The sequence below is a fragment of the Salmo salar genome, chromosome ssa27 (genome assembly GCF_905237065.1).
Source record: "Salmo salar chromosome ssa27, Ssal_v3.1, whole genome shotgun sequence".
Taxonomy (NCBI): domain Eukaryota; kingdom Metazoa; phylum Chordata; class Actinopteri; order Salmoniformes; family Salmonidae; genus Salmo; species Salmo salar.
Genome location: NC_059468.1, coordinates 43,865,256 through 43,889,616, shown reverse-complemented (window position 1 = coordinate 43,889,616; position 24,361 = coordinate 43,865,256). Strand labels below are relative to the sequence as shown.

The following is a 24,361-nucleotide window of genomic DNA, read 5'->3' as shown; positions in this document are numbered from 1 at the left end:
CTGCACCCGCTCTCAGCCACACAGACTGATACAAACTGCGTCTGACTCAGCCCAGCTCTGCTCTGCACCCGCTCTCAGCCACACAGACTGATACAAACTGCGTCTGGCTCAGCCCATCTCTGCTCTGCACCCGCTCTCAGCCACACAGACTGATACAAACTGCGTCTGACTCAGCCCATCTCTGCTCTGCACCCGCTCTCAGCCACACAGACTGATACAAACTGCGTCTGACTCAGCCCATCTCTGCTCTGCACCCGCTCTCAGCCACACAGACTGATACAAACTGCGTCTGACTCAGCCCATCTCTGCTCTGCACCCGCTCTCAGCCACACAGACTGATACAAACTGCGTCTGACTCAGCCCATCTCTGCTCTGCACCCGCTCTCAGCCACACAGACTGATACAAACTGCGTCTGACTCAGCCCAGCTCTGCTCTGCACCCGCTCTCAGCCACACAGACTGATACAAACTACGTCTGACTCAGCCCAGCTCTGCTCTGCACCCGCTCTCAGCCACACAGACTGATACAAACTGCGTCTGACTCAGCCCAGCTCTGCTCTGCACCCGCTCTCAGCCACACAGACTGATACAAACTGCGTCTGGCTCAGCCCATCTCTGCTCTGCACCCGCTCTCAGCCACACAGACTGATACAAACTGCGTCTGACTCAGCCCATCTCTGCTCTGCACCCGCTCTCAGCCACACAGACTGATACAAACTGCGTCTGACTCAGCCCATCTCTGCTCTGCACCCGCTCTCAGCCACACAGACTGATACAAACTGCGTCTGACTCAGCCCATCTCTGCTCTGCACCCGCTCTCAGCCACACAGACTGATACAAACTGCGTCTGACTCAGCCCATCTCTGCTCTGCACCCGCTCTCAGCCACACAGACTGATACAAACTGCGTCTGACTCAGCCCATCTCTGCTCTGCACCCGCTCTCAGCCACACAGACTGATACAAACTACGTCTGACTCAGCCCATCTCTGCTCTGCACCCACTCTCAGCCACACAGACTGATACAAACTGCGTCTGACTCAGCCCAGCTCTGCTCTGCACCGGCTCTCAGCCACACAGACTGATACAAACTGCATCTGATTCAGCTCAGCTCTGCTCTGCACCCGCTCTCAGCCACACAGACTGATACAAACTGCATCTGATTCAGCTCAGCTCTGCACCCACTCTCAAACATCTTGCCCAAGTCCCAAACGGCACTCTATTCCCTATTTCGCCCTTTGGGTCCTGGTCAAAAGTAGTGAACTATACAGGGAATAGGGTGCCATTTGGCCCTTGTCAAAAGTAGTGCACTATATAGGGAATAGGTTGCATTTTGGGACGTATGTCTTACATCCATCTAACTGCTGTGTTTGTGCCCTTGGACAAACCTGGAGCTCAACTGGAATTGATTTCAATGGCATTTCTCATAATGCTGTTAATCCTAATGACTTCTTGGTGACAGAACACTTGATAATGCTTCACATCCATTCTTCTCCCAGTGTTCCCCAACAATGCCATACTAATAACATTGTGTAAATAGTGTCACGACTAAATAAATGTTTTTTCTCTTAGGGCTTTAACCCACAGGAAATAAAGGAGGTAGCCAATCTCAGAGTGGCATTTCTAACCCCAAGGACACTTGCAGTAAACTCAAATGTTTTGCATGTAATTCCTAGGGGGAAAAAAGCTCTCTCTTTTTCAGGGATAGGGGTGTGACGAGTAGAAGTTCCCAGCAAGACCTCACGCCCCCAAGCATACACGGTAGCCCCAATAGATCCTAATGCGTCATTCTATCAGTAACTACTTCTCTCACAAGCAGACTGTTTATGCCTGTTCTTTTACAGCTACTGGAACTGTCCGGTGTTGTGTCTGTTTGCCCTTCTGAAGATGTACATGATTGTTTTACAGATATCGTGACCAGGTCATTCACATGAAGTGTGTGTGTGTGTGTGTGTGTGTGTGTGTGTGTGTGTGTGTGTGTGTGTGTGTGTGTGTGTGTGTGTGTGTGTGTGTGTGTATAGTCAGGGTCAAGAGGTCCAGCTGGGCCAGATGTGGGGCAGCTGTCATGACCTGATCACTCTGTTATCCTCTCTTGGGTAGGGGGCAGTATTTTCACCTCCGGATGAAAAGCGCGACCAAAGTAAACTGCCTGCTACTCAGGCCCAGAAGCTAGGATATGCATATAATTGGTAGATTTGGATAGAAAACACACTAAAGTTTCTAAAACTGTTAAAATAATGTCTGTGAGTATAACGGAACTGATATGGTAGACGAAACCCCGAGGACAAACCATCCAGGAAGTGGAATTATTTTCATGTGGCTGTTTTTCAACTTAATGCCTATAGAGAATCCAATGGGTTAGGTATCAGATTGCAGTTCCAATGGCTTCCACCAGATGTCAACAGTCTTTAGATATGATTTCATGCTTTTATTTTGAGCGCGCTGTTTCTTATTTTTACTTTCTATTGAAAACGGTATTGTCCGGTTGAAATATTATTGATTATAAAGACAATAAACAGCCTGAGGATTAATTATAAACATCGTTTGACATGTTTTGATAAACTTCACCGGTACTTTTAGTATGTATTCTTCTGCCTGCTGTGACCGCCTTGGAGACATTGGATTACTGAACAAAACGCGCCAACAAAATGGAGGTTTTTGGATATAAAGAGGGACTTTATCGAACAAAACAAACATTTACTGTGTAACTGGGAGTCTTGTGAGTGCAACCATATGAAGATCATCAAAGGTAAGTGATTAATTTTAAATCGCTATTTGTGACTTTAGTGACTCCTCTACTTGGCTGGTAAATGTTTGTATGCTTTTCTTACACGGGGCGCTGTTTGTAAAACCTTTTTGAAATCTGACACAGCAGCTGGATTAAAAATAAGTTAATCTTTAAGCCGATGTATAACACTTGTATATTTTATGAATGCTTATTATGTGTATTCCTGTATTTTGAATTTGGCGCTCTGCAATTTTACCGGATGTTGGCCAGGTCCCACATACCCTAGAGAGGTTATTCTACAACACCTGGACTACAGCTGTAATGACCTGATCACTCTGTTATTCTACCCCCTACTATGTCCCAAAAGGAACCCTATTCCCTATACAGTGCACTGCTTTTGACCAGAGGGCTCTATGTAGGGAATAGGGTGCCTGGGCCCTGGTTAAAAGTAGTGCACTATGAAGAGTATCTCATGTCGAGGGGTACTGCAGTGTGGGGGGGGGGTCACCAAAATAAAATAGCCAAATCTACAATATTTTCCAAGGTAATAATAATAATTAAAGCACTGATTATTGGGACAGTATTACCAACTTTTTTTTTTTTTTAGAAAGATCATTTGAAAAATACAACTTTATTGAGAACACCGTCTGTAACCAACAGTCACATGTAGAAGTCATACCCGGATTCCTTTAGAAGTAATAGCTTTGATTGATTGAGCTTGCCAGTTGCAACGACACCAATAGGTAAAACCCATCAGCATAAACCCTGCCTACAGTTAACCCAACATGAAGGATCAAAGTATATGAACAGTTTCAGAAAGTATTAGAACCCAGGTTTGGCAGGTAGACATGTTGTTTCTTTCACACATACTGCCTTTCTCTGAGGGAGTGGTGGATAGGGCCCTCTGAGGGAGTGGTGGATAGGGCCCTCTGAGGGAGTGGTGGATAGGGCCCTCTGAGGGAGTGGTGGATAGGGCCCTCTGAGGGAGTGGTGGATAGGGCCCTCTGAGGGAGTGGTGGATAGGGCCCTCTGAGGGAGTGGTAGATAGGGCCCTCTGAGGGAGTGGTGGATAGGGCCCTCTGAGGGACTGGTAGATAGGGCCCTCTGAGGGAGTGGTGGGTAGGGCCCTCTGAGGGAGTGGTGGATAGGGCCCTCTGAGGGTGTAGTGGATAGGGCCCTCTGAGGGAGTGGTGGATAGGGCCCTCTGAGGGAGTGGTGGATAGGGCCCTCTGAGGGAGTGGTGGATAGGGCCCTCTGAGGGAGTGGTGGATAGGGCCCTCTGAGGGTGTAGTGGATAGGGCCCTCTGAGGGAGTGGTGGATAGGGCCCTCTGAGGGAGTGGTGGATAGGGTCCTCTGAGGGAGTGGTGGATAGGGCCCTCTGAGGGAGTGGTGGATAGGGCCCTCTGAGGGAGTGGTGGATAGGGCCCTCTGAGGGAGTGGTGGATAGGGCCCTCTGAGGGAGTGGTGGATAGGGCCCTCTGAGGGAGTGGTGGATAGGGCCCTCTGAGGGAGTGGTGGATAGGGCCCTCTGAGGGACTGGTGGATAGGGCCCTCTGAGGGAGTGGTGGATAGGGCCCTCTGAGGGAGTGGTGGATAGGGCCCTCTGAGGGAGAGGTGGATAGGGCCCTCTGAGGGAGTGGTGGATAGGGCCCTCTGAGGGAGTGGTGGATAGGGCCCTCTGAGGGAGTGGTGGATAGGGCCCTCTGAGGGAGTGGTGGATAGGGCCCTCTGAGGGTGTAGTGGATAGGGCCCTCTGAGGGAGTGGTGGATAGGGCCCTCTGAGGGAGTGGTGGATAGGGCCCTCTGAGGGAGTGGTGGATAGGGCCCTCTGAGGGAGTGGTGGATAGGGCCCTCTGAGGGAGTGGTGGATAGGGCCCTCTGAGGGACTGGTGGATAGGGCCCTCTGAGGGAGTGGTGGATAGGGCCCTCTGAGGGACTGGTAGATAGGGCCCTCTGAGGGAGTGGTGGATAGGGCCCTCTGAGGGAGTGGTGGATAGGGCCCTCTGAGGGAGTGGTGGATAGGGCCCTCTGACAGAGTGGTGGATAGGGCCCTCTGAGGGAGTGGTGGATAGGGCCCTCTGAGGGAGTGGTGGATAGGGCCCTCTGAGGGAGTGGTGGATAGGGGCCCTCTGAGGGAGTGGTGGATGGGCCCTCTGAGGGAGTGGTGGATAGGGCCCTCTGAGGGAGTGGTGGATAGGGCCCTCTGAGGGAGTGGTGGATAGGGCCCTCTGAGGGAGTGGTGGATAGGGCCCTCTGAGGGAGTGGTGGATAGGGCCCTCTGAGGGAGTGGTGGAGAGGGCCCTCTGAGGGAGTGGTGGATAGGGCCCTCTGAGGGACTGGTGGATAGGGCCCTCTGAGGGAGTGGTGGATAGGGCCCTCTGAGGGACTGGTGGATAGGGCCCTCTGAGGGAGTGGTGGATAGGGCCCTCTGAGGGAGTGGTGGGTAGGGCCCTCTGAGGGAGTGGTGGTTAGGGCCCTCTGAGGGCGTGGAGTGGTGGATAGGGCCCTCTGAGGGAGTGGTGGATAGGGCCCTCTGAGGGAGTGGTGGATAGGGCCCTCTGAGGGAGTGGTGGATAGGGCCCTCTGAGGGAGTGGTGGATAGGGCCCTCTGAGGGAGTGGTGGATAGGGCCCTCTGAGGGTGTGGTGGATAGGGCCCTCTGAGGGAGTGGTGGATAGGGCCCTCTGAGGGAGTGGTGGATAGGGCCCTCTGAGGGAGTGGTGGATAGGGCCCTCTGAGGGACTGGTGGATAGGGCCCTCTGAGGGAGTGGTGGATAGGGCCCTCTGAGGGAGTGGTGGATAGGGCCCTCTGAGGGAGTGGTGGATAGGGCCCTCTGAGGGAGTGGTGGATAGGGCCCTCTGAGGGAGTGGTGGATAGGGCCCTCTGAGGGAGTGGTGGATAGGGCCCTCTGAGGGAGTGGTGGATAGGGCCCTCTGAGGGAGTGGTGGATAGGGCCCTCTGAGGGACTGGTGGATAGGGCCCTCTGAGGGAGTGGTGGATAGGGCCCTCTGAGGGAGTGGTGGATAGGGCCCTCTGAGGGCGGGAGTGGTGGATAGGGCCCTCTGAGGGAGTGGTGGATAGGGCCCTCTGAGGGAGTGGTGGATAGGGCCCTCTGAGGGAGTGGTGGATAGGGCCCTCTGAGGGAGTGGTGGATAGGGCCCTCTGAGGGAGTGGTGGATAGGGCCCTCTGAGGGAGTGGTGGATAGGGCCCTCTGAGGGAGTGGTGGATAGGGCCCTCTGAGGGAGTGGTGGATAGGGCCCTCTGAGGGAGTGGTGGATAGGGCCCTCTGAGGGAGTGGTGGATAGGGCCCTCTGAGGGACTGGTGGATAGGGGCCCTCTGAGGGAGTGGTGGATAGGGCCCTCTGAGGGAGTGGTGGATAGGGCCCTCTGAGGGACTGGTGGATAGGGCCCTCTGAGGGAGTGGTGGATAGGGCCCTCTGAGGGACTGGTGGATAGGGTCCCCTGAGGGAGTGGTGGATAGGGCCCTCTGAGGGACTGGTGGATAGGGCCCTCTGAGGGAGTGGTGGATAGGGCCCTCTGAGGGAGTGGTGGATAGGGCCCTCTGAGGGAGTGGTGGATAGGGCCCTCTGAGGGACTGGTGGATAGGGCCCTCTGAGGGACTGGTGGATAGGGCCCTCTGAGGGACTGGTGGATAGGGCCCTCTGAGGGACTGGTGGATAGGGCCCTCTGAGGGAGTGGTGGATAGGGCCCTCTGAGGGAGTGGTGGATAGGGCCCTCTGAGGGAGTGGTGGATAGGGCCCTCTGAGGGACTGGTGGATAGGGCCCTCTGAGGGAGTGGTGGATAGGACCCTCTGAGGGAGTGGTGGATAGGACCCTCTGAGGGACTGGTGGATAGGGCCCTCTGAGGGACTGGTGGATAGGGCCCTCTGAGGGAGTGGTGGATAGGGGCCCTCTGAGGGAGTGGTGGATAGGGCCCTCTGAGGGAGTGGTGGATAGGGCCCTCTGAGGGAGTGGTGGATAGGGCCCTCTGAGGGAGTGGTGGATAGGGCCCTCTGAGGGAGTGGTGGATAGGGCCCTCTGAGGGAGTGGTGGATAGGGCCCTCTGAGGGAGTGGTGGATAGGGCCCTCTGAGGGAGTGGTGGATAGGGCCCTCTGAGGGAGTGGTGGATAGGGCCCTCTGAGGGAGTGGTGGATAGGGCCCTCTGAGGGACTGGTGGATAGGGCCCTCTGAGGGAGTGGTGGATAGGGCCCTCTGAGGGAGTGGTAGATAGGGCCCTCTGAGGGAGTGGTGGATAGGGCCCTCTGAGGGAGTGGTGGATAGGGCCCTCTGAGGGAGTGGTGGATAGGGCCCTCTGACGGAGTGGTGGATAGGGCCCTCTGAGGGAGTGGTGGATAGGGCCCTCTGAGGGAGTGGTGGATAGGGCCCTCTGAGGGAGTGGTGGATAGGGCCCTCTGAGGGAGTGGTGGATGGCCCTCTGAGGGAGTGGTGGATAGGGCCCTCTGAGGGACTGGTGGATAGGGCCCTCTGAGGGAGTGGTGGATAGGGCCCTCTGAGGGAGTGGTGGATAGGGCCCTCTGAGGGAGTGGTGGAGAGGGCCCTCTGAGGGAGTGGTGGAGAGGGCCCTCTGAGGGAGTGGTGGATAGGGCCCTCTGAGGGACTGGTGGATAGGGCCCTCTGAGGGACTGGTGGATAGGGCCCTCTGAGGGACTGGTGGATAGGGCCCTCTGAGGGAGTGGTGGATAGGGCCCTCTGAGGGAGTGGTGGGTAGGGCCCTCTGAGGGAGTGGTGGTTAGGCCCTCTGAGGGCGTGGAGTGGTGGATAGGGCCCTCTGAGGGAGTGGTGGATAGGGCCCTCTGAGGGAGTGGTGGATAGGGCCCTCTGAGGGACTGGTGGATAGGGCCCTCTGAGGGAGTGGTGGATAGGGCCCTCTGAGGGAGTGGTGGATAGGGCCCTCTGAGGGTGTGGTGGATAGGGCCCTCTGAGGGAGTGGTGGATAGGGCCCTCTGAGGGAGTGGTGGATAGGGCCCTCTGAGGGACTGGTGGATAGGGCCCTCTGAGGGACTGGTGGATAGGGCCCTCTGAGGGAGTGGTGGATAGGGCCCTCTGAGGGAGTGGTGGATAGGGCCCTCTGAGGGAGTGGTGGATAGGGCCCTCTGAGGGAGTGGTGGATAGGGCCCTCTGAGGGAGTGGTGGATAGGGCCCTCTGAGGGAGTGGTGGATAGGGCCCTCTGAGGGAGTGGTGGATAGGGCCCTCTGAGGGAGTGGTGGATAGGGCCCTCTGAGGGAGTGGTGGATAGGGCCCTCTGAGGGAGTGGTGGATAGGGCCCTCTGAGGGAGTGGTGGATAGGGCCCTCTGAGGGCGTGGAGTGGTCGATAGGGCCCTCTGAGGGAGTGGTGGATAGGGCCCTCTGAGGGAGTGGTGGATAGGGCCCTCTGAGGGAGTGGTGGATAGGGCCCTCTGAGGGAGTGGTGGATAGGGCCCTCTGAGGGAGTGGTGGATAGGGCCCTCTGAGGGAGTGGTGGATAGGGCCCTCTGAGGGACTGGTGGATAGGGCCCTCTGAGGGAGTGGTGGATAGGGCCCTCTGAGGGAGTGGTGGATAGGGTCCCCTGAGGGAGTGGTGGATAGGGCCCTCTGAGGGACTGGTGGATAGGGCCCTCTGAGGGAGTGGTGGATAGGGCCCTCTGAGGGAGTGGTGGATAGGGCCCTCTGAGGGACTGGTGGATAGGGCCCTCTGAGGGAGTGGTGGATAGGGCCCTCTGAGGGACTGGTGGATAGGGTCCCTTGAGGGAGTGGTGGATAGGGCCCTCTGAGGGACTGGTGGATAGGGCCCTCTGAGGGAGTGGTGGATAGGGCCCTCTGAGGGAGTGGTGGATAGGGCCCTCTGAGGGAGTGGTGGATAGGGCCCTCTGAGGGACTGGTGGATAGGGCCCTCTGAGGGACTGGTGGATAGGGCCCTCTGAGGGACTGGTGGATAGGGCCCTCTGAGGGAGTGGTGGATAGGGCCCTCTGAGGGAGTGGTGGATAGGGCCCTCTGAGGGAGTGGTGGATAGGGCCCTCTGAGGGACTGGTGGATAGGGCCCTCTGAGGGAGTGGTGGATAGGACCCTCTGAGGGAGTGGTGGATAGGACCCTCTGAGGGACTGGTGGATAGGGCCCTCTGAGGGACTGGTGGATAGGGCCCTCTGAGGGAGTGGTGGATAGGGCCCTCTGAGGGAGTGGTGGATAGGGCCCTCTGAGGGAGTGGTGGATAGGGCCCTCTGAGGGAGTGGTGGATAGGGCCCTCTGAGGGAGTGGTGGATAGGGCCCTCTGAGGGAGTGGTGGATAGGGCCCTCTGAGGGACTGGTGGATAGGGCCCTCTGAGGGAGTGGTGGATAGGGCCCTCTGAGGGAGTGGTGGATAGGGCCCTCTGAGGGACTGGTGGATAGGGCCCTCTGAGGGAGTGGTGGATAGGGCCCTCTGAGGGACTGGTGGATAGGGCCCTCTGAGGGAGTGGTGGATAGTTTTTCCCCAAGATGGCGTAGCAGTTCAGACGTCCTCTACCCTCCTCTTGTCGTGTCCCGTGTATTTATATATTTACATATTTTTTTTTCTTCACTTATCTTTTTATATATATATATATTTTTTTTAATTCTAAAAACTCAACCTCAAAGCACTCTCCTGCAACCCGCCTCACCAATTTAAAAAAGAAAGTATTATTTACCTCATCTGAATTCCACAACAGAAGCTAGCAAGAGGTTAGCCATTTTCACTGGCTAACGTTGAAGTTCAGCTAGCCACGGTTAGCTGTCCTCAGCTATCCATTAGCTCGAAAAGCTATCGCCAGTTTTTGTACAGCGCGACTCAGACCAGAGCATACCGGACCTATTCTCTCTCCTTTCCCCGATTTCTACCGCAGGCTCTGGACATTTACACCTGGATCTTGCAGCTAACTAGCTGCTACCTGAGTGACTATTGGCAACGTCGGTCACGGAAATAACACACATTATTACGGAGCTAGCCAGCTAGCCAGCTGAAGAGTTCCGTCAGCCACTCCTGGGCTATTCCTGAGCTAGCCAGCTGAAGTGTCTCCTGGGCTACAACTCACCTATCCTGACCCGTTTTACTGCCGATCCGGAGCCCCATCGGGTCTTCACGACTGGACCACCGACGTTATCTGCCCGAGGGAGTTATCCAACTGGCCCCTCCGTCGCGACGTAACCTGATCGCCCATCTGCGGCCCGCTAATCGTTAGCTGTCTTTTCGGCTGCGATCTGAATAGGTCTATCGGACACTTTTCTTGGGCCACTATAACTAACTATTTTGCCAACTTGGACAGGTCCCCCTTCCACACGGAACCCCACTAACCCACAGACGGAAACGCACGAGCTGGCTAAAAACAGACCTCCCTCCCATCTTCCACCAGCTTGCTACCTATGGCCCGGCTAGCTGTCTGAATCTCACTGGACCCTTTGATCACTCGGCTAAGCATGCCTCTCCTTAATGTCAATATGCCTTCTCCATTGCTGTTCTGGTTAGTGTTTATTGGCTTATTTCACTGTAGAGCCTCTAGCCCTGCTCATTATACCTTATCCAACCTCTCAGTTCCTCCACCCACACATGCTATGACATCTTCTGGTTTCAATGATGTTTCTAGAGACAATATCTCTCTCACTATCACTAAAGGCCTAGGTTTACCTCCTCTGTACTCACATCCCACCATACCTTTGTCTGTACATTATACCTTGAAGCTATTTTATCGCCCCCAGAAACCTGCTCCTTTTTCTCTCTATTCTGGACGTCACAGACGACCAATTCTTATAGCTTTTAGCCGTACCCTCATACTTATTCTTCTCTGCTCCTCTGGGGATGTAGAGGTGAATCCAGGCCCTGCAGTGCCTGGCTCCACTCCTACTCCCCAGGCGCTCTCTTTGATGACTTCTGTAACCGTAATAACCTTGGTTTCATGCATGTTAACATTAGAAGCCTCCTCCCTAAGTTTGTTTTATTCACTGCTTTAGCACACTCCGCCAACCCGGATGTCCTAGCTGTGTCTGAATCTTGGCTTAGGAAGTCCACCAAAAACTCTGAAATCTTCATCCCTAACTACAACGTTTTCAGACAAGATAGAACGACCAAAGGGGGCGGTGTTGCAATCTACTGCAGAGATAGCCTGCAGAGTTCTGTCCTGCTATCCAGGTCTGTACCCAAACAATTTGAACTTCTAATTTTAAAAATCCACCTCTCCAAAAACAAGTCTCTCACCGTTGCCGCCTGCTATAGACCCCCCTCGGCCCCTAGTTGTGCACTGGACACCATATGTGAACTGATTGCCCCCCATCTATCCTCAGAGCTCGTGCTACTAGGTGACCTAAACTGGGACATGCTTAACACCCCAGCCATCCTACAATCCAAGCTTGATGCCCTCAACCTCACACAAATTATTAATGAACCCACCAGGTACAACCCCAAAGCCGCAAACACTGGCACCCTCATAGATATCATCCTAACCAACGTGCCCTCTAAATACACCTCTGCTGTTTTCAACCAAGATCTCAGCGATCACTGCCTCATTGCCTGCACCCGTAATGGGTCAGCGGTCAAACGACCTCCACTCATCACTGTCAAACGCTCCCTGAAACATTTCAACGAGCAAGCCTTTCTAATCGACCTGGCCCTGGTATCCTGGAAGGATATTGACCTCATCCCGTCAGTAGAGGATGCCTGGTTATTTTTAAAAATGCCTTCCTCACCATCTTAAATAAGCATGCCCCTTTCAAGAAATTTAGAACCAGGAACAGATATAGCCCTTGGTTCTCCCCAGACCTGACTGCCCTTAACCAACACAAAAATATCCTGTGGCGTTCTGCATTAGCATCGAACTGCCCCCGCGATATGCAACTTTTTAGGGAAGTTAGAAACCAATACACACAGGCAGTTAGAAACGCCAAGGCTAGCTTTTTCAAACAGATATTCGCTTCGTTCAACTCCAACTCTAAAAAGTTCTGGGACATTGTAAAGTCCATGGAGAATAAGAACACCTCCTCCCAACTGCCCACTGCACTGAGGATAGGAAACTCTGTCACCACCGATAAGCCCACTATAATTGAGAATTTCAATAAGCATTTTTCTACGGCTGGCCATGCTTTCCACCTAACTACCCCTACTGCATTCAACAGCACTGCACCCCCCACAGCAACTCGCCCAAGCCTCCCCCATTTCTCCTTCTCCCAAATCCATTCAGCTGATGTTCTGAAAGAGCTGCAAAATCTGGACCCCTACAAATCAGCTGGGCTTGACAATCTGGTCCCTTTCTTTCTAAAATTATCTGCCGAAATTATTGCAACCCCTATTACTAGCCTGTTCAACCTCTCTTTCGTGTCGTCTGAGATTCCCATAGATTGGAAAGCAGCTGCTGTCATCCCCCTCTTCAAAGGAGGTGACACTCTTGACCCAAATTGCTACAGACCTATATCCATCCTACCCTGCCTTTCTAAGGTCTTCGAAAGCCAAGTCAACAAACAGATTACCGACCATTTCGAATCCCACAGCACCCTCTCCGCTATGCAATCTGGTTTCAGAGCTGGTCATGGGTGCACCTCAGCCACGCTCAAGGTCCTAAACGACATCGTAACCGCCATCGATAAGAAACATTACTGTGCTGCCGTATTCATTGACCTGGCCAAAGCTTTTGACTCTGTTAATCACCACATCCTCATCGGCAGACTCAGTAGCCTTGGTTTCTCAAACGATTGCGTCGCCTGGTTCACCAACTACTTCTCTGACAGAGTTCAGTGTGTCAAATCGGAGGGCCTACTGTCTGGACCTCTGGCAGTCTCTATGGGGGTACCACAGGGTTCAATTCTTGGGCCAACTCTTTTCTCTGTATACATAAATGATGTCGCTCTTGCTGCTGGTGAATCTCTGATCCACCTCTACGCAGACGACACCATTCTGTACACTTCTGGCCCTTCTTTGGACACTGTGTTAACAACCCTCCAGACGAGCTTCAATGCCATTCAACTCTCCTTCCGTGGTCTCCAACTGCTCCTAAACACAAATAAAACTAAATGCATGCTCTTCAACCGATCGCTGCCTGCACCTGCCCGCCTGTCCAGCATCACTTCTCTGGACGGTTCTAACTTAGAATTTGTGGACAACTACAAATACCTAGGTGTCTGGTTAGACTGTAAACTCTCCTTCCAGACTCACATCAATCATCTCCAATCCAAAGTGAAATCTCGAATTGGCTTCCTATTTCGCAACAAAGCATCCTTCACTCATGCTGCCAAACATACCCTCGTAAAACTGACCATCCTACCAATCCTCGACTTCGGCGATGTCATTTACAAAATAGCTTCCAATACCCTACTCAACAAGCTGGATGCAGTCTATCACAGTGCCATCCGTTTTGTCACCAAAGCCCCATATACTACCCACCACTGCGACCTGTACGCTCTCGTTGGCTGGCCTTCGCTTCATAATCGTCGCCAAACACATTGGCTCCAGGTCATCTACAAGACTCTGCTAGGTAAAGTCCCCCTTATCTCCGCTCACTGGTCACCATAGCAGCACCTACCTGTAGCACGCGCTCCAGCAGGTATACTCTCTGGTCACCCCTAAAGCCAACTCCTCCTTTGGTCGTCTCTCCTTCCAGTTCTCTGCTGCCAATGACTGGAACGAACTACAAAAATCTCTGAAACTGGAAACACTTATCTCCCTCACTAGCTTTAAGCACCAGCTGTCAGAGCAGCTCACAGATCACTGCACCTGTACATAGCCCATCTATAATTTAGCCCAAACTACTACCTCTTCCCCTACTGTATTTATTTATTTTATTTATTTTGCTCCTTTGCACCATATTATTTATATTTTATCTTTGAACTTTCTTCAAACTACAAATCTACCATTCCAGTGTTTTTCTTGCTATACTTTATTTACTTTGCCACCATGGCATTTTTTTGCCTTTACCTCCCTTATCTCACATCATTTGCTCACATTGTATATAGTCTTATTTTTTTTATTTTTTTTAATTTTTTTTATTCTACTGCATCATTGATTGTATGTTGTTTTACTCCATGTGTAACTCTGTGTTTTTGTATGTTGTCGAACTGCTTTGCTTTATCTTGGCCAGGTCGCAATTGTAAATGAGAACTTGTTCTCAACTTGCCTACCTGGTTAAATAAAGGTGAAATAAATAAAAAAATAAAATAGGGCCCTCTGAGGGAGTGGTGGATAGGGCCCTCTGAGGGAGTGGTGGATAGGGCCCTCTGAGGGAGTGGTGGATAGGGCCCTCTGAGGGTGTGGTGGTTAGGGCCCACTGAGGGAGTGGTGGATAGGGCCCTCTGAGGGAGTGGTGGATAGGGCCCTCTGAGGGAGTGGTGGATAGGGCCCTCTGAGGGAGTGGTGGATAGGGCCCTCTGAGGGACTGGTGGATAGGGGCCCTCTGAGGGAGTGGTGGATAGGGCCCTCTGAGGGACTGGTGGATAGGGTCCCCTGAGGGAGTGGTGGATAGGGCCCTCTGAGGGACTGGTGGATAGGGCCCTCTGAGGGAGTGGTGGATAGGGCCCTCTGAGGGAGTGGTGGATAGGGCCCTCTGAGGGAGTGGTGGATAGGGCCCTCTGAGGGACTGGTGGATAGGGCCCTCTGAGGGAGTGGTGGATAGGGCCCTCTGAGGGACTGGTGGATAGGGCCCTCTGAGGGATTGGTGGATAGGGCCCTCTGAGGGAGTGGTGGATAGGGCCCTCTGAGGGACTGGTGGATAGGGCCCTCTGAGGGACTGGTGGATAGGGCCCTCTGAGGGACTGGTGGATAGGGCCCTCTGAGGGATTGGTGGATAGGGCCCTCTGAGGGAGTGGTGGATAGGGCCCTCTGAGGGAGTGGTGGATAGGGCCCTCTGAGGGAGTGGTGGATAGGGCCCTCTGAGGGAGTGGTGGATAGGGCCCTCTGAGGGAGTGGTGGATAGGACCCTCTGAGGGAGTGGTGGATAGGACCCTCTGAGGGACTGGTGGATAGGGCCCTCTGAGGGAGTGGTGGATAGGGCCCTCTGAGGGAGTGGTGGATAGGGCCCTCTGAGGGAGTGGTGGATAGGGCCCTCTGAGGGAGTGGTGGATAGGGCCCTCTGAGGGAGTGGTGGATAGGGCCCTCTGAGGGAGTGGTGGATAGGGCCCTCTGAGGGAGTGGTGGATAGGGCCCTCTGAGGGAGTGGTGGATAGGGCCCTCTGAGGGTGTAGTGGATAGGGCCCTCTGAGGGAGTGGTGGATAGGGCCCTCTGAGGGTGTAGTGGATAGGGCCCTCTGAGGGAGTGGTGGATAGGGCCCTCTGAGGGAGTGGTGGATAGGGCCCTCTGAGGGAGTGGTGGATAGGGCCCTCTGAGGGACTGGTGGATAGGGCCCTCTGAGGGACTGGTAGATAGGGCCCTCTGAGGGAGTGGTGGATAGGGCCCTCTGAGGGAGTGGTGGATAGGGCCCTCTGAGGGAGTGGTGGATAGGGCCCTCTGAGGGAGTGGTGGATAGGGCCCTCTGAGGGACTGGTGGATAGGGCCCTCTGAGGGAGTGGTGGATAGGGCCCTCTGAGGGAGTGGTGGATAGGGCCCTCTGAGGGAGTGGTGGATAGGGCCCTCTGAGGGTGTGGTGGTTAGGGCCCACTGAGGGAGTGGTGGATAGGGCCCTCTGAGGGAGTGGTGGATAGGGGCCCTCTGAGGGAGTGGTGGATAGGGCCCTCTGAGGGAGTGGTGGATAGGGCCCTCTGAGGGACTGGTGGATAGGGCCCTCTGAGGGAGTGGTGGATAGGGCCCTCTGAGGGACTGGTGGATAGGGTCCCCTGAGGGAGTGGTGGATAGGGCCCTCTGAGGGACTGGTGGATAGGGCCCTCTGAGGGAGTGGTGGATAGGGCCCTCTGAGGGAGTGGTGGATAGGGCCCTCTGAGGGAGTGGTGGATAGGGCCCTCTGAGGGACTGGTGGATAGGGCCCTCTGAGGGACTGGTGGATAGGGCCCTCTGAGGGACTGGTGGATAGGGCCCTCTGAGGGATTGGTGGATAGGGCCCTCTGAGGGAGTGGTGGATAGGGCCCTCTGAGGGAGTGGTGGATAGGGCCCTCTGAGGGAGTGGTGGATAGGGCCCTCTGAGGGACTGGTGGATAGGGCCCTCTGAGGGAGTGGTGGATAGGACCCTCTGAGGGAGTGGTGGATAGGACCCTCTGAGGGAGTGGTGGATAGGGCCCTCTGAGGGACTGGTGGATAGGGCCCTCTGAGGGAGTGGTGGATAGGGCCCTCTGAGGGAGTGGTGGATAGGGCCCTCTGAGGGAGTGGTGGATAGGGCCCTCTGAGGGAGTGGTGGATAGGGCCCTCTGAGGGAGTGGTGGATAGGGCCCTCTGAGGGAGTGGTGGATAGGGCCCTCTGAGGGAGTGGTGGATAGGGCCCTCTGAGGGTGTAGTGGATAGGGCCCTCTGAGGGAGTGGTGGATAGGGCCCTCTGAGGGTGTAGTGGATAGGGCCCTCTGAGGGCGTGGTGGATAGGGCTGCTGTACCTGCTTTTATCGTTGAGTCTTGAGATCTCCTGATTCTGCTGGAGGATGTGTTTCTCTAGACGGTCAGTGAACAGAGAATACTCTAACAGCTGAATCTCCATTCTACTGGTCTGGTTCAGCACCTACGGAGGGAGGGAGGGAGGGAGGGAGGGAGGGAGGGAGGGAGGGAGGGGAGGGAGGGAGGGACACAAAGTTAGGTAACAGTTAAAAAATAAGAGTTATTTATTTAACTGACAAAGACAGTTAAAATCAAGATGCTGTTAAGGATCTCATTCTGATCACCAAGACACCTTGATTAAATGACTTCCTTAGAGATTATTGAGTAAAAGGGCATTTTCTTTCCTAAGGCTCCACACATCAGAAACAGCTAGATAAACAGGGAAGGGCCCCTGTTATACAACGTCAAATATGAGTTATCAAAGTTTGACAATTGCAATCTGGCCTACAATCTTATCATATTTTAGCAGCTAGACTGATAACCAACCAGTTAAAATATTTGGACATCACAGATCCAGAGAGAGAGAGAGAGAGAGAGAGAGAGAGAGAGAGCCTGATAGAAGAACTGTGATAATACCATAACAAATCATCCTGTAATAACAGCACTACGGCACAACTAAGGACCATCTGTGTTATGGCTCCGCGTTGGGATGTTTTAACTGGCTGATGGTCAGTCACCTAATTCAACTCAGCATGTCAATCAAAGTGTTTACGCTGAAAGACAACAGATCTCAGAGCGGTGGTCAACCCTTGGTCACCAGCCCTTGTCTTGGAGTGGCACAGGATATCCTTCTATTAAAAAGAAACCAGGGACAAGTAGCCTAATCAATAAAATCACACCAGGGACAACTAGCCTAATCAATAAATCACACCAGGGACAACTAGCCTAATCAATAAAATCACACCAGGGACTACTAGCCTAATCAATAAATCACACCAGGGACAACTAGCCTAACCAATAAATCACACCAGGGACAACTAGCCTAATCAATAAAATCACACCAGGGACAACTAGCCTAATCAATAAAATCACACCAGGGACAACTAGCCTAATCCATAAATCACACCAGGGACAACTAGCCTAATCCATAAATCACACCATGGACAACTAGCATGATCAATAAGTCACACCTGGGACAACTAGCCTAATCAATTAATCACAACAGGGACTACTAGGACTACTAGCCTAATCAATGAATCACACCAGGGACAACTCACCTAATCAATAAATCACACCATGGACAACTAGCCTAATCAATTAATCACACCATGGACAACTAGCCTAATCAATAAATCACACCAGGGACAACTAGCCTAATCAATAAATCACACCATGGACAACTAGCCTAATCAATAAATCACACCATGGACAACTAGCCTAATCAATAAATCACACCAGGGACAACTATCCTAATCAATAAATCACACCAGGGACAACTAGCCTAATCAATAAATCACAACAGGGACTACTAGGACTACTAGCCTAATCAATGAATCACACCAGGGACAACTTGCCTAATCAATAAATCACACCATGGACAACTAGCCTAATCAATTAATCACACCATGGACTACTAGCCTAATCAATAAATCACTCCATGGACAACTAGCCTAATCAATAAATCACAACAGGGACAACTAGCCTAATCAATAAATCACACCAGGGACAACTAGCCTAATCAATAAATCACAACAGGGACTACTAGGACTACTAGCCTAATCAATGAATCACACCAGGGACAACTTTCCTAATCAATAAATCACACCATGGACAACTAGCCTAATCAATTAATCACACCATGGACTACTAGCCTAATCAATAAATCACTCCATGGACAACTAGCCTAATCAATAAATCACAACAGGGACTACTAGGACTACTAGCCTAATCAATTAATCACACCAGGGACAACTCACCTAATCAATGAATCACACCAGGGACTACTAGCCTAATCAATTAATCATACAATGGACAGCTAGCCTAATCAATAAATCACACCTTGGTCTGCTCTAAGACACCTGAGACACCTTGATCTGCTCTAAGACACCTGTCATGACATTGGCCTGTGGGTAAGGTTTATGACCCCCCCCATAAATACCTTTCTCCCTTCCCCTCTCTTTCTGACCCTACTGAAGGACTTGAATAGCCTGTGTTAAATATAGAGAGTCTGGGAACATCAAACAAATGGGGAAAAGGAACCATATTTTGGTAATAAAACCAGTTGGAAATATGCTTGGGAACGTAATGAGTATGGATGTCAGTTCGGTTGTCATCTGAGACATTATGACTGATGACAGGACGACATAAACTGTACCTGGGAAAGTATACACCCTCTAGTTATCAGAGTCACATGGAATTGTTATGCAATTGAAATGTTTGATATTGAAATTGTTTGTTAGGAGATTAAATGTAATTTTAGCTTCCAAATGAGAGAATTGGGTTTTCATAAGGAAAGTGCCCTGCTTGATCAGTGGCCCACCCCTGTGAAGAGACAGGGGTTATAAACGATGAAACACATCCTTCCCCCTCTCCACTATATAAGCCTTTGACGAAAAGATAACCAATGTTCCAGTACGGGAGGTCTGCAGCCTCTACGTTAGAAGGACACACGTCAAGTACAGAACTAAGCCAACCTCAGCGTGAGCTTTGGTGGCGAATGGTATGAACTTTGAGCTTATTCACTACAGAAGTGATACTTCCTAGCCGTTGAGTTAGCAGCGGCCGCTGTAGACGTGGGCTAGGTAAGGACGGACGACGGATGCAGTCTAGCAACCAGACGAAGATACCACCACGTATCCACTTTACCACCATTGACATTCTTCCGAGGACAGGAAGATCTGTTGGCCAACACGGCCAGGATCTACGACTAATATACGGAAGCGCAGCTCAGAGTAAATATTTATTGCATTTTCCTTTTCCAAATGGGCGGTAATTTAGTAATGCATAAGATAATGTATTTACGATAGCATAGCTGCTGTTTCTATGTTCCTAAGTCTTCCCGCTCTTTCATTCAAGCCCAACCCCCTTTCCTTTGTGTAACCAGCCATCATACAGGTTCCGTCCACCAGGACGTTTTCTGTATGACATCATTTTATTCTGTGTATATGTAATTCTGTGTGATTAGTTTAGGTATTTAGTAAATAAATAATTAAACCCAATTTGGTATTGCTGATTCAACTTGTTAGCCAGGGTTCGTGAAGATAGCCAAGAACTTACAACTTTCATTATGAGACTGAAAATAAGATAAGGGTTAATATTGACTGCTATCGATGTAAAGTATTACCAAGTATTTTAAGAGTTTATTCGGAAGATAACGGCTCTATAAACGTTCTTCCGTGGTGCCCCGACTTTCTAGTTAATTACAGTTACATGATTAGCTTAATCAGGTAATATTAATTACAGAGAAAGGATTTTATAGGTTAGCATGTCATATCACTTAATCCGGCATAGCCAAACACACGACACACCTGAGACACCTTGGTCTGCTCTGAAACACCTGGGACACCTTGGTCTGCTCTGAAACACCTGGGACACCTTGGTCTGCTCTGAAACACCTGGGACACCTTGGTCTGCTTTGAGACACCTGGGACACCTTGGTCTGCTCTGAGACACCTGGGACACCTTGGTCTGCTCTGAAACACCTGGGACACCTTGGTCTGCTTTGAGACACCTGGGACACCTTGGTCTGTTCTGAGACACCTTGGTCTGCTCTGAGACACCTTGGACACCTTGGTCTGTTCTAGAACACCTGAGACACCTTGGTCTGCTCTAAGACACCTGAGACACCTTAGTCTGTTCTAGAACACCTGGGACACCTTAGTCTGTTCTAGAACACCTGGGACACCTTGGTCTGTTCTAGAACACCTGGGAGACCTTGGTCTGTTCTAGAACACCTGAGACACCTTGGTCTGCTCTAAGACACCTGAGACACCTTAGTCTGTTCTAGAACACCTGAGACACCTTGGTCTGTTCTAGAACACCTGGGAGACCTTGGTCTTCTCTAAAACACATGGGACAACTTATTAACTACCGTAAATTCCGGACTATAAGCCGCAACTTTTTCCCAGGCTTTGAACATCGCGGCTTAAACAATGACGCGGCTAATATATGGATTTTTCCCGCTTTCAATTTTTTTTCCAAAAAAACACATTCTGTGACGTGCTCAGTTTTTTGGCGGCATGAAGGTTTCATTAGACCAGTGAAATTGCCGAACGGGTTAAGGTCAAACAACTTTTTTGTTTAAATCGAGCGCTCTCAAACTTCCCATCATTCTGATTACGGTAGTCATTTGTCACCCTCATCATGGCAAAGACACGGAGAAATGCATATGATGCAGCTTTCAAGTTGAAGGCGATTGATCTGGCTGTTGGAAAAGGAAATAGAGCTGCTGCACGGGAGCTTGGTCTTAATGAGTCGATGATAAGACGTTGGAAACAGCAGCGTGAGGAATTGACTCAGTGCAAAAAGACAACTAAAGCTTACTGCTAATTTTTTATTTTTTGTTACAAGCCGTGTTTCGTTAAAGCCTATTTATTTTTGTTCCAAGCCGTGTTTCGTTAAAGCCTATTTATTTTTGTTACAAGCCGTGTTTCGTTAAAGCCTGTGTAAAGTTCATTTGTTTCAATGTACCGGTAGGCACCTGCGGCTTATAGACATGTGCGGCTTATTTATGTTCAAAATAATGTATTTTCTTTAAATCAGTGGGTGCGGCTTATATTCAGGTGCGCTTACTAGTCCGGAAATTACGGTAATCAAAACATTGAAAGTTGAATCATGTGATTTGTTGCAGGGCTGAACCGAAACCCTGCCAATACCTGTAATTATTTCCAACCGTAGACCTCTGAATAATCAGTTCCCATCATATTTTTATCTTACCTTTATGTAACTAGGCAAGTCAGTTAAGAACAAATTCTTATTTTCAATGACAGCCTAGGAACAGTGGGTTAACTGCCTTGTTCAGGGGCAGTACAACAGATTTGTACCTTGTGAGCTCGGGGGTTCGATCTTGCAACCTTTCGGTTACTAGTCCATCACTCTAACCACTAGGTTAATGCTGATCTACATATGGAAGAGGTTAGAGGTAGTGTTCAGATCTGGTCCACCTGATTGGCTTACCTTGGTCTCCACATCTGTCAGTTTGCGGGTCTGCTCAGCTGATTGGCTGAGAAGGTTGGTCCCGATCTCCAACATGGCCGCCGTCTGGGTGTGAACAGCGTTCCTCTTCATCTCCTCCATCCCAGAACGCAGGTTCTCCTGGATGGACCTCTCCAGCTGGAATACAGGGAAAACAAGGAATATGGACAGGAGAGAGGGAGATATACAGGGAATACCAGGAATATGGACAGGAGAGAGAGAGATATACAGGGAATATGGACAGGAGAGAGAGATATACAGGGAATACCAGGAATATGGACAGGAGAGAGATATACAGGGAATACCAGGAATATGGACAGGAGAGAGATATACAGGGAATACCGGAATATGGACAGGAGAGGAGATATACAGGGAATACCACGAATATGGACAGGAGAGAGAGAGATATACAGGGAATATGGACAGGAGAGAGAGAGATATACAGGGAATACCAGGAATATGGACAGGAGAGAGATATACAGGGAATACAAGGAATATGGACAGGAGAGGGAGAGATATACAGGGAATATGGACAGGAGAGGGAGATATACAGGGAATATGGACAGGAGAGAGAGAGATATACAGGGAATATGGACAGGAGAGAGAGAGATATACAGGGAAGACAGAAGCCTGATAGGAGACAGGTTGGTTGTCACAGTGCCTTATAACTAAATATCTGGAATGGGTTATGAATTAGATTGGGCATCGAAATGCGTGCACTCTCCATCATAGAGCATTCACGTTGCTGCACTGGTATTCAAGGTGTGCACTTACACAAGTGTTTAGGATAGGATGGACTTTAATGTCCACAGGGATAGTTGTATTACAAACGCAGCACTGCTGTACATAAAAGAGACGGATCTTTTCGTACTACTTTATATGTCAGTGGAGAAGTAACTCAGCTCAGCTTTAACTACTGCTGTTTTGATGGACATGGGAATCTCTATACAGACCAGACAGGGAGGTATTCAGAGGCTCTATACAGACCAGACAGGGAGGTATTCAGAGGCTCTATACAGACCAGACAGGGAGGTATTCAGAGGCTCTATACAGACCAGACAGGGAGGTATTCAGAGGCTCTATACAGACCAGACAGGGAGGTATTCAGAGCTTATATACAGACCAGACAGGGAGGTATTCAGACTATACAGACCAGACAGGGAGGTATTCAGAGGCTCTATACAGACCAGACAGGGAGGTATTCAGAGGCTCTATACAGACCAGACAGGGAGGTATTCAGAAGCTCTATACAGACCAGACAGGGAGGTATTCAGAGGCTCTATACAGACCAGACAGGGAGGTATTCAGAGGCTCTATACAGACCAGACAGGGAGGTATTCAGAGTTTCTATACAGACCAGACAGGGAGGTATTCAGAGGCTCTATACAGACCAGACAGGGAGGTATTCAGAGGCTTTATTAAGACCAGACAGGGAGGTATTCAGAAGCTCTATACAGACCAGACAGGGAGGTATTCAGAGGCTCTATACAGACCAGACAGGGAGGTATTCAGAGGCTTTATTAAGACCAGACAGGGAGGTATTCAGAAGCTCTATACAGACCAGACAGGGAGGTATTCAGAGTCTCTATACAGACCAGACAGGGAGGTATTCAGAGGCTCTATACAGACCAGACAGGGAGGTATTCAGAGGCTCTATACAGACCAGACAGGGAGGTATTCAGAGGCTCTATAAAGACCAGACAGGGAGGTATTCAGAGGCTCTATACAGACCAGACAGGGAGGTATTCAGAGGCTCTATACAGACCAGACAGGGAGGTATTCAGAGGCTCTATTAAGACCAGACAGGGAGGTATTCAGAGGCTCTATACAGACCAGACAGGGAGGTATTCAGAGTCTCTATACAGACCAGACAGGGAGGTATTCAGAGGCTCTATACAGACCAGACAGGGAGGTATTCAGAGGCTCTATACAGACCAGACAGGGAGGTATTCAGAGTCTCTATACAGACCAGACAGGTAGGTATTCAGAGACTCTATACAGACCAGACAGGGAGGTATTCAGAGTCTCTATACAGACCAGACAGGGAGGTATTCAGAGGCTCTATACAGACCAGACAGGGAGGTATTCAGAGGCTCTATACAGACCAGACAGGGAGGTATTCAGAGTCTCTATACAGACCAGACAGGGAGGTATTCAGAGTCTCTATACAGACCAGACAGGGAGGTATTCAGAGTCTATATACAGATCAGACAGGGAGGTATTCAGAGTCTATATACAGACCAGACAGGGAGGTATTCAGAGTCTCTATACAGACCAGACAGGGAGGTATTCAAAGTCTCTATACAGACCAGACAGGGAGGTATTTAGAGACTCTATACAGACCAGACAGGGAGGTATTTAGAGTCTATATACAGACCAGACAGGGAGGTATTCAGAGGCTCTATACAGACCAGACAGAGAGGTATTCAGAGTCTCAAAACAGACCAGACAGGGAGGTATTCAGAGTCTCTATACAGACCAGACAGGGAGGTATTCAGAGCCTATATACAGACCAGACAGGGAGGTATTCAGAGGCTCTATACAGACCAGACAGGGAGGTATTCAGAGTCTATATACAGACCAGACAGGGAGGTATTCAGATACTCTATACAGACCGGACAGGGAGGTATTCAGAGGCTCTATACAGACCAGACAGGGAGGTATTCAGAGTCTCTATACAGACCAGACAGGGAGGTATTCAGAGTCTATATACAGACCAGACAGGGAGGTATTCAGAGGCTCTATACAGACCAGACAGGGAGGTATTCAGAGGGCTTCCCAGCAGAGGATATAAGGCAGTATTTCCCAAACTTGGTCCACTGGACCCCAAGGGGTGCACGTTTTGGTTTTTGCTGTAACAGTATACTGCTGAAACAAGTTATCAAGGCTTGACGATTAGTTGATTATTTGAATCAGCTGTATAGTGCTGAGGCAAAAAACCAAAATGGCCACCCAAGGGAGGGGGTGTTGGGGGGGGGCTGGGGTAAAGGTAAACTGATCCCTGATCTGTGCCTAAGGGCAACTTCTGTCCAGAT

At 51.1% G+C, this 24,361-nt stretch overlaps 1 protein-coding gene across 1 annotated transcript in view; it reads right to left on the bottom strand.

Moving 5' to 3' along the window:
- Window positions 1–24,361, bottom strand: part of LOC106590891 (angiopoietin-2) — a 114,532-nt gene that overhangs the window by 71,761 nt on the left and 18,410 nt on the right. Inside the window, exons 2-3 of the mRNA XM_045709756.1 lie at window positions 21,309–21,464; window positions 16,196–16,317 (exon numbers count right to left, since the gene is read on the bottom strand). Coding sequence (XP_045565712.1) covers window positions 16,196–16,317; window positions 21,309–21,464 — 278 coding nt within the window. The remainder of the gene's footprint in view (window positions 1–16,195; window positions 16,318–21,308; window positions 21,465–24,361) is intronic.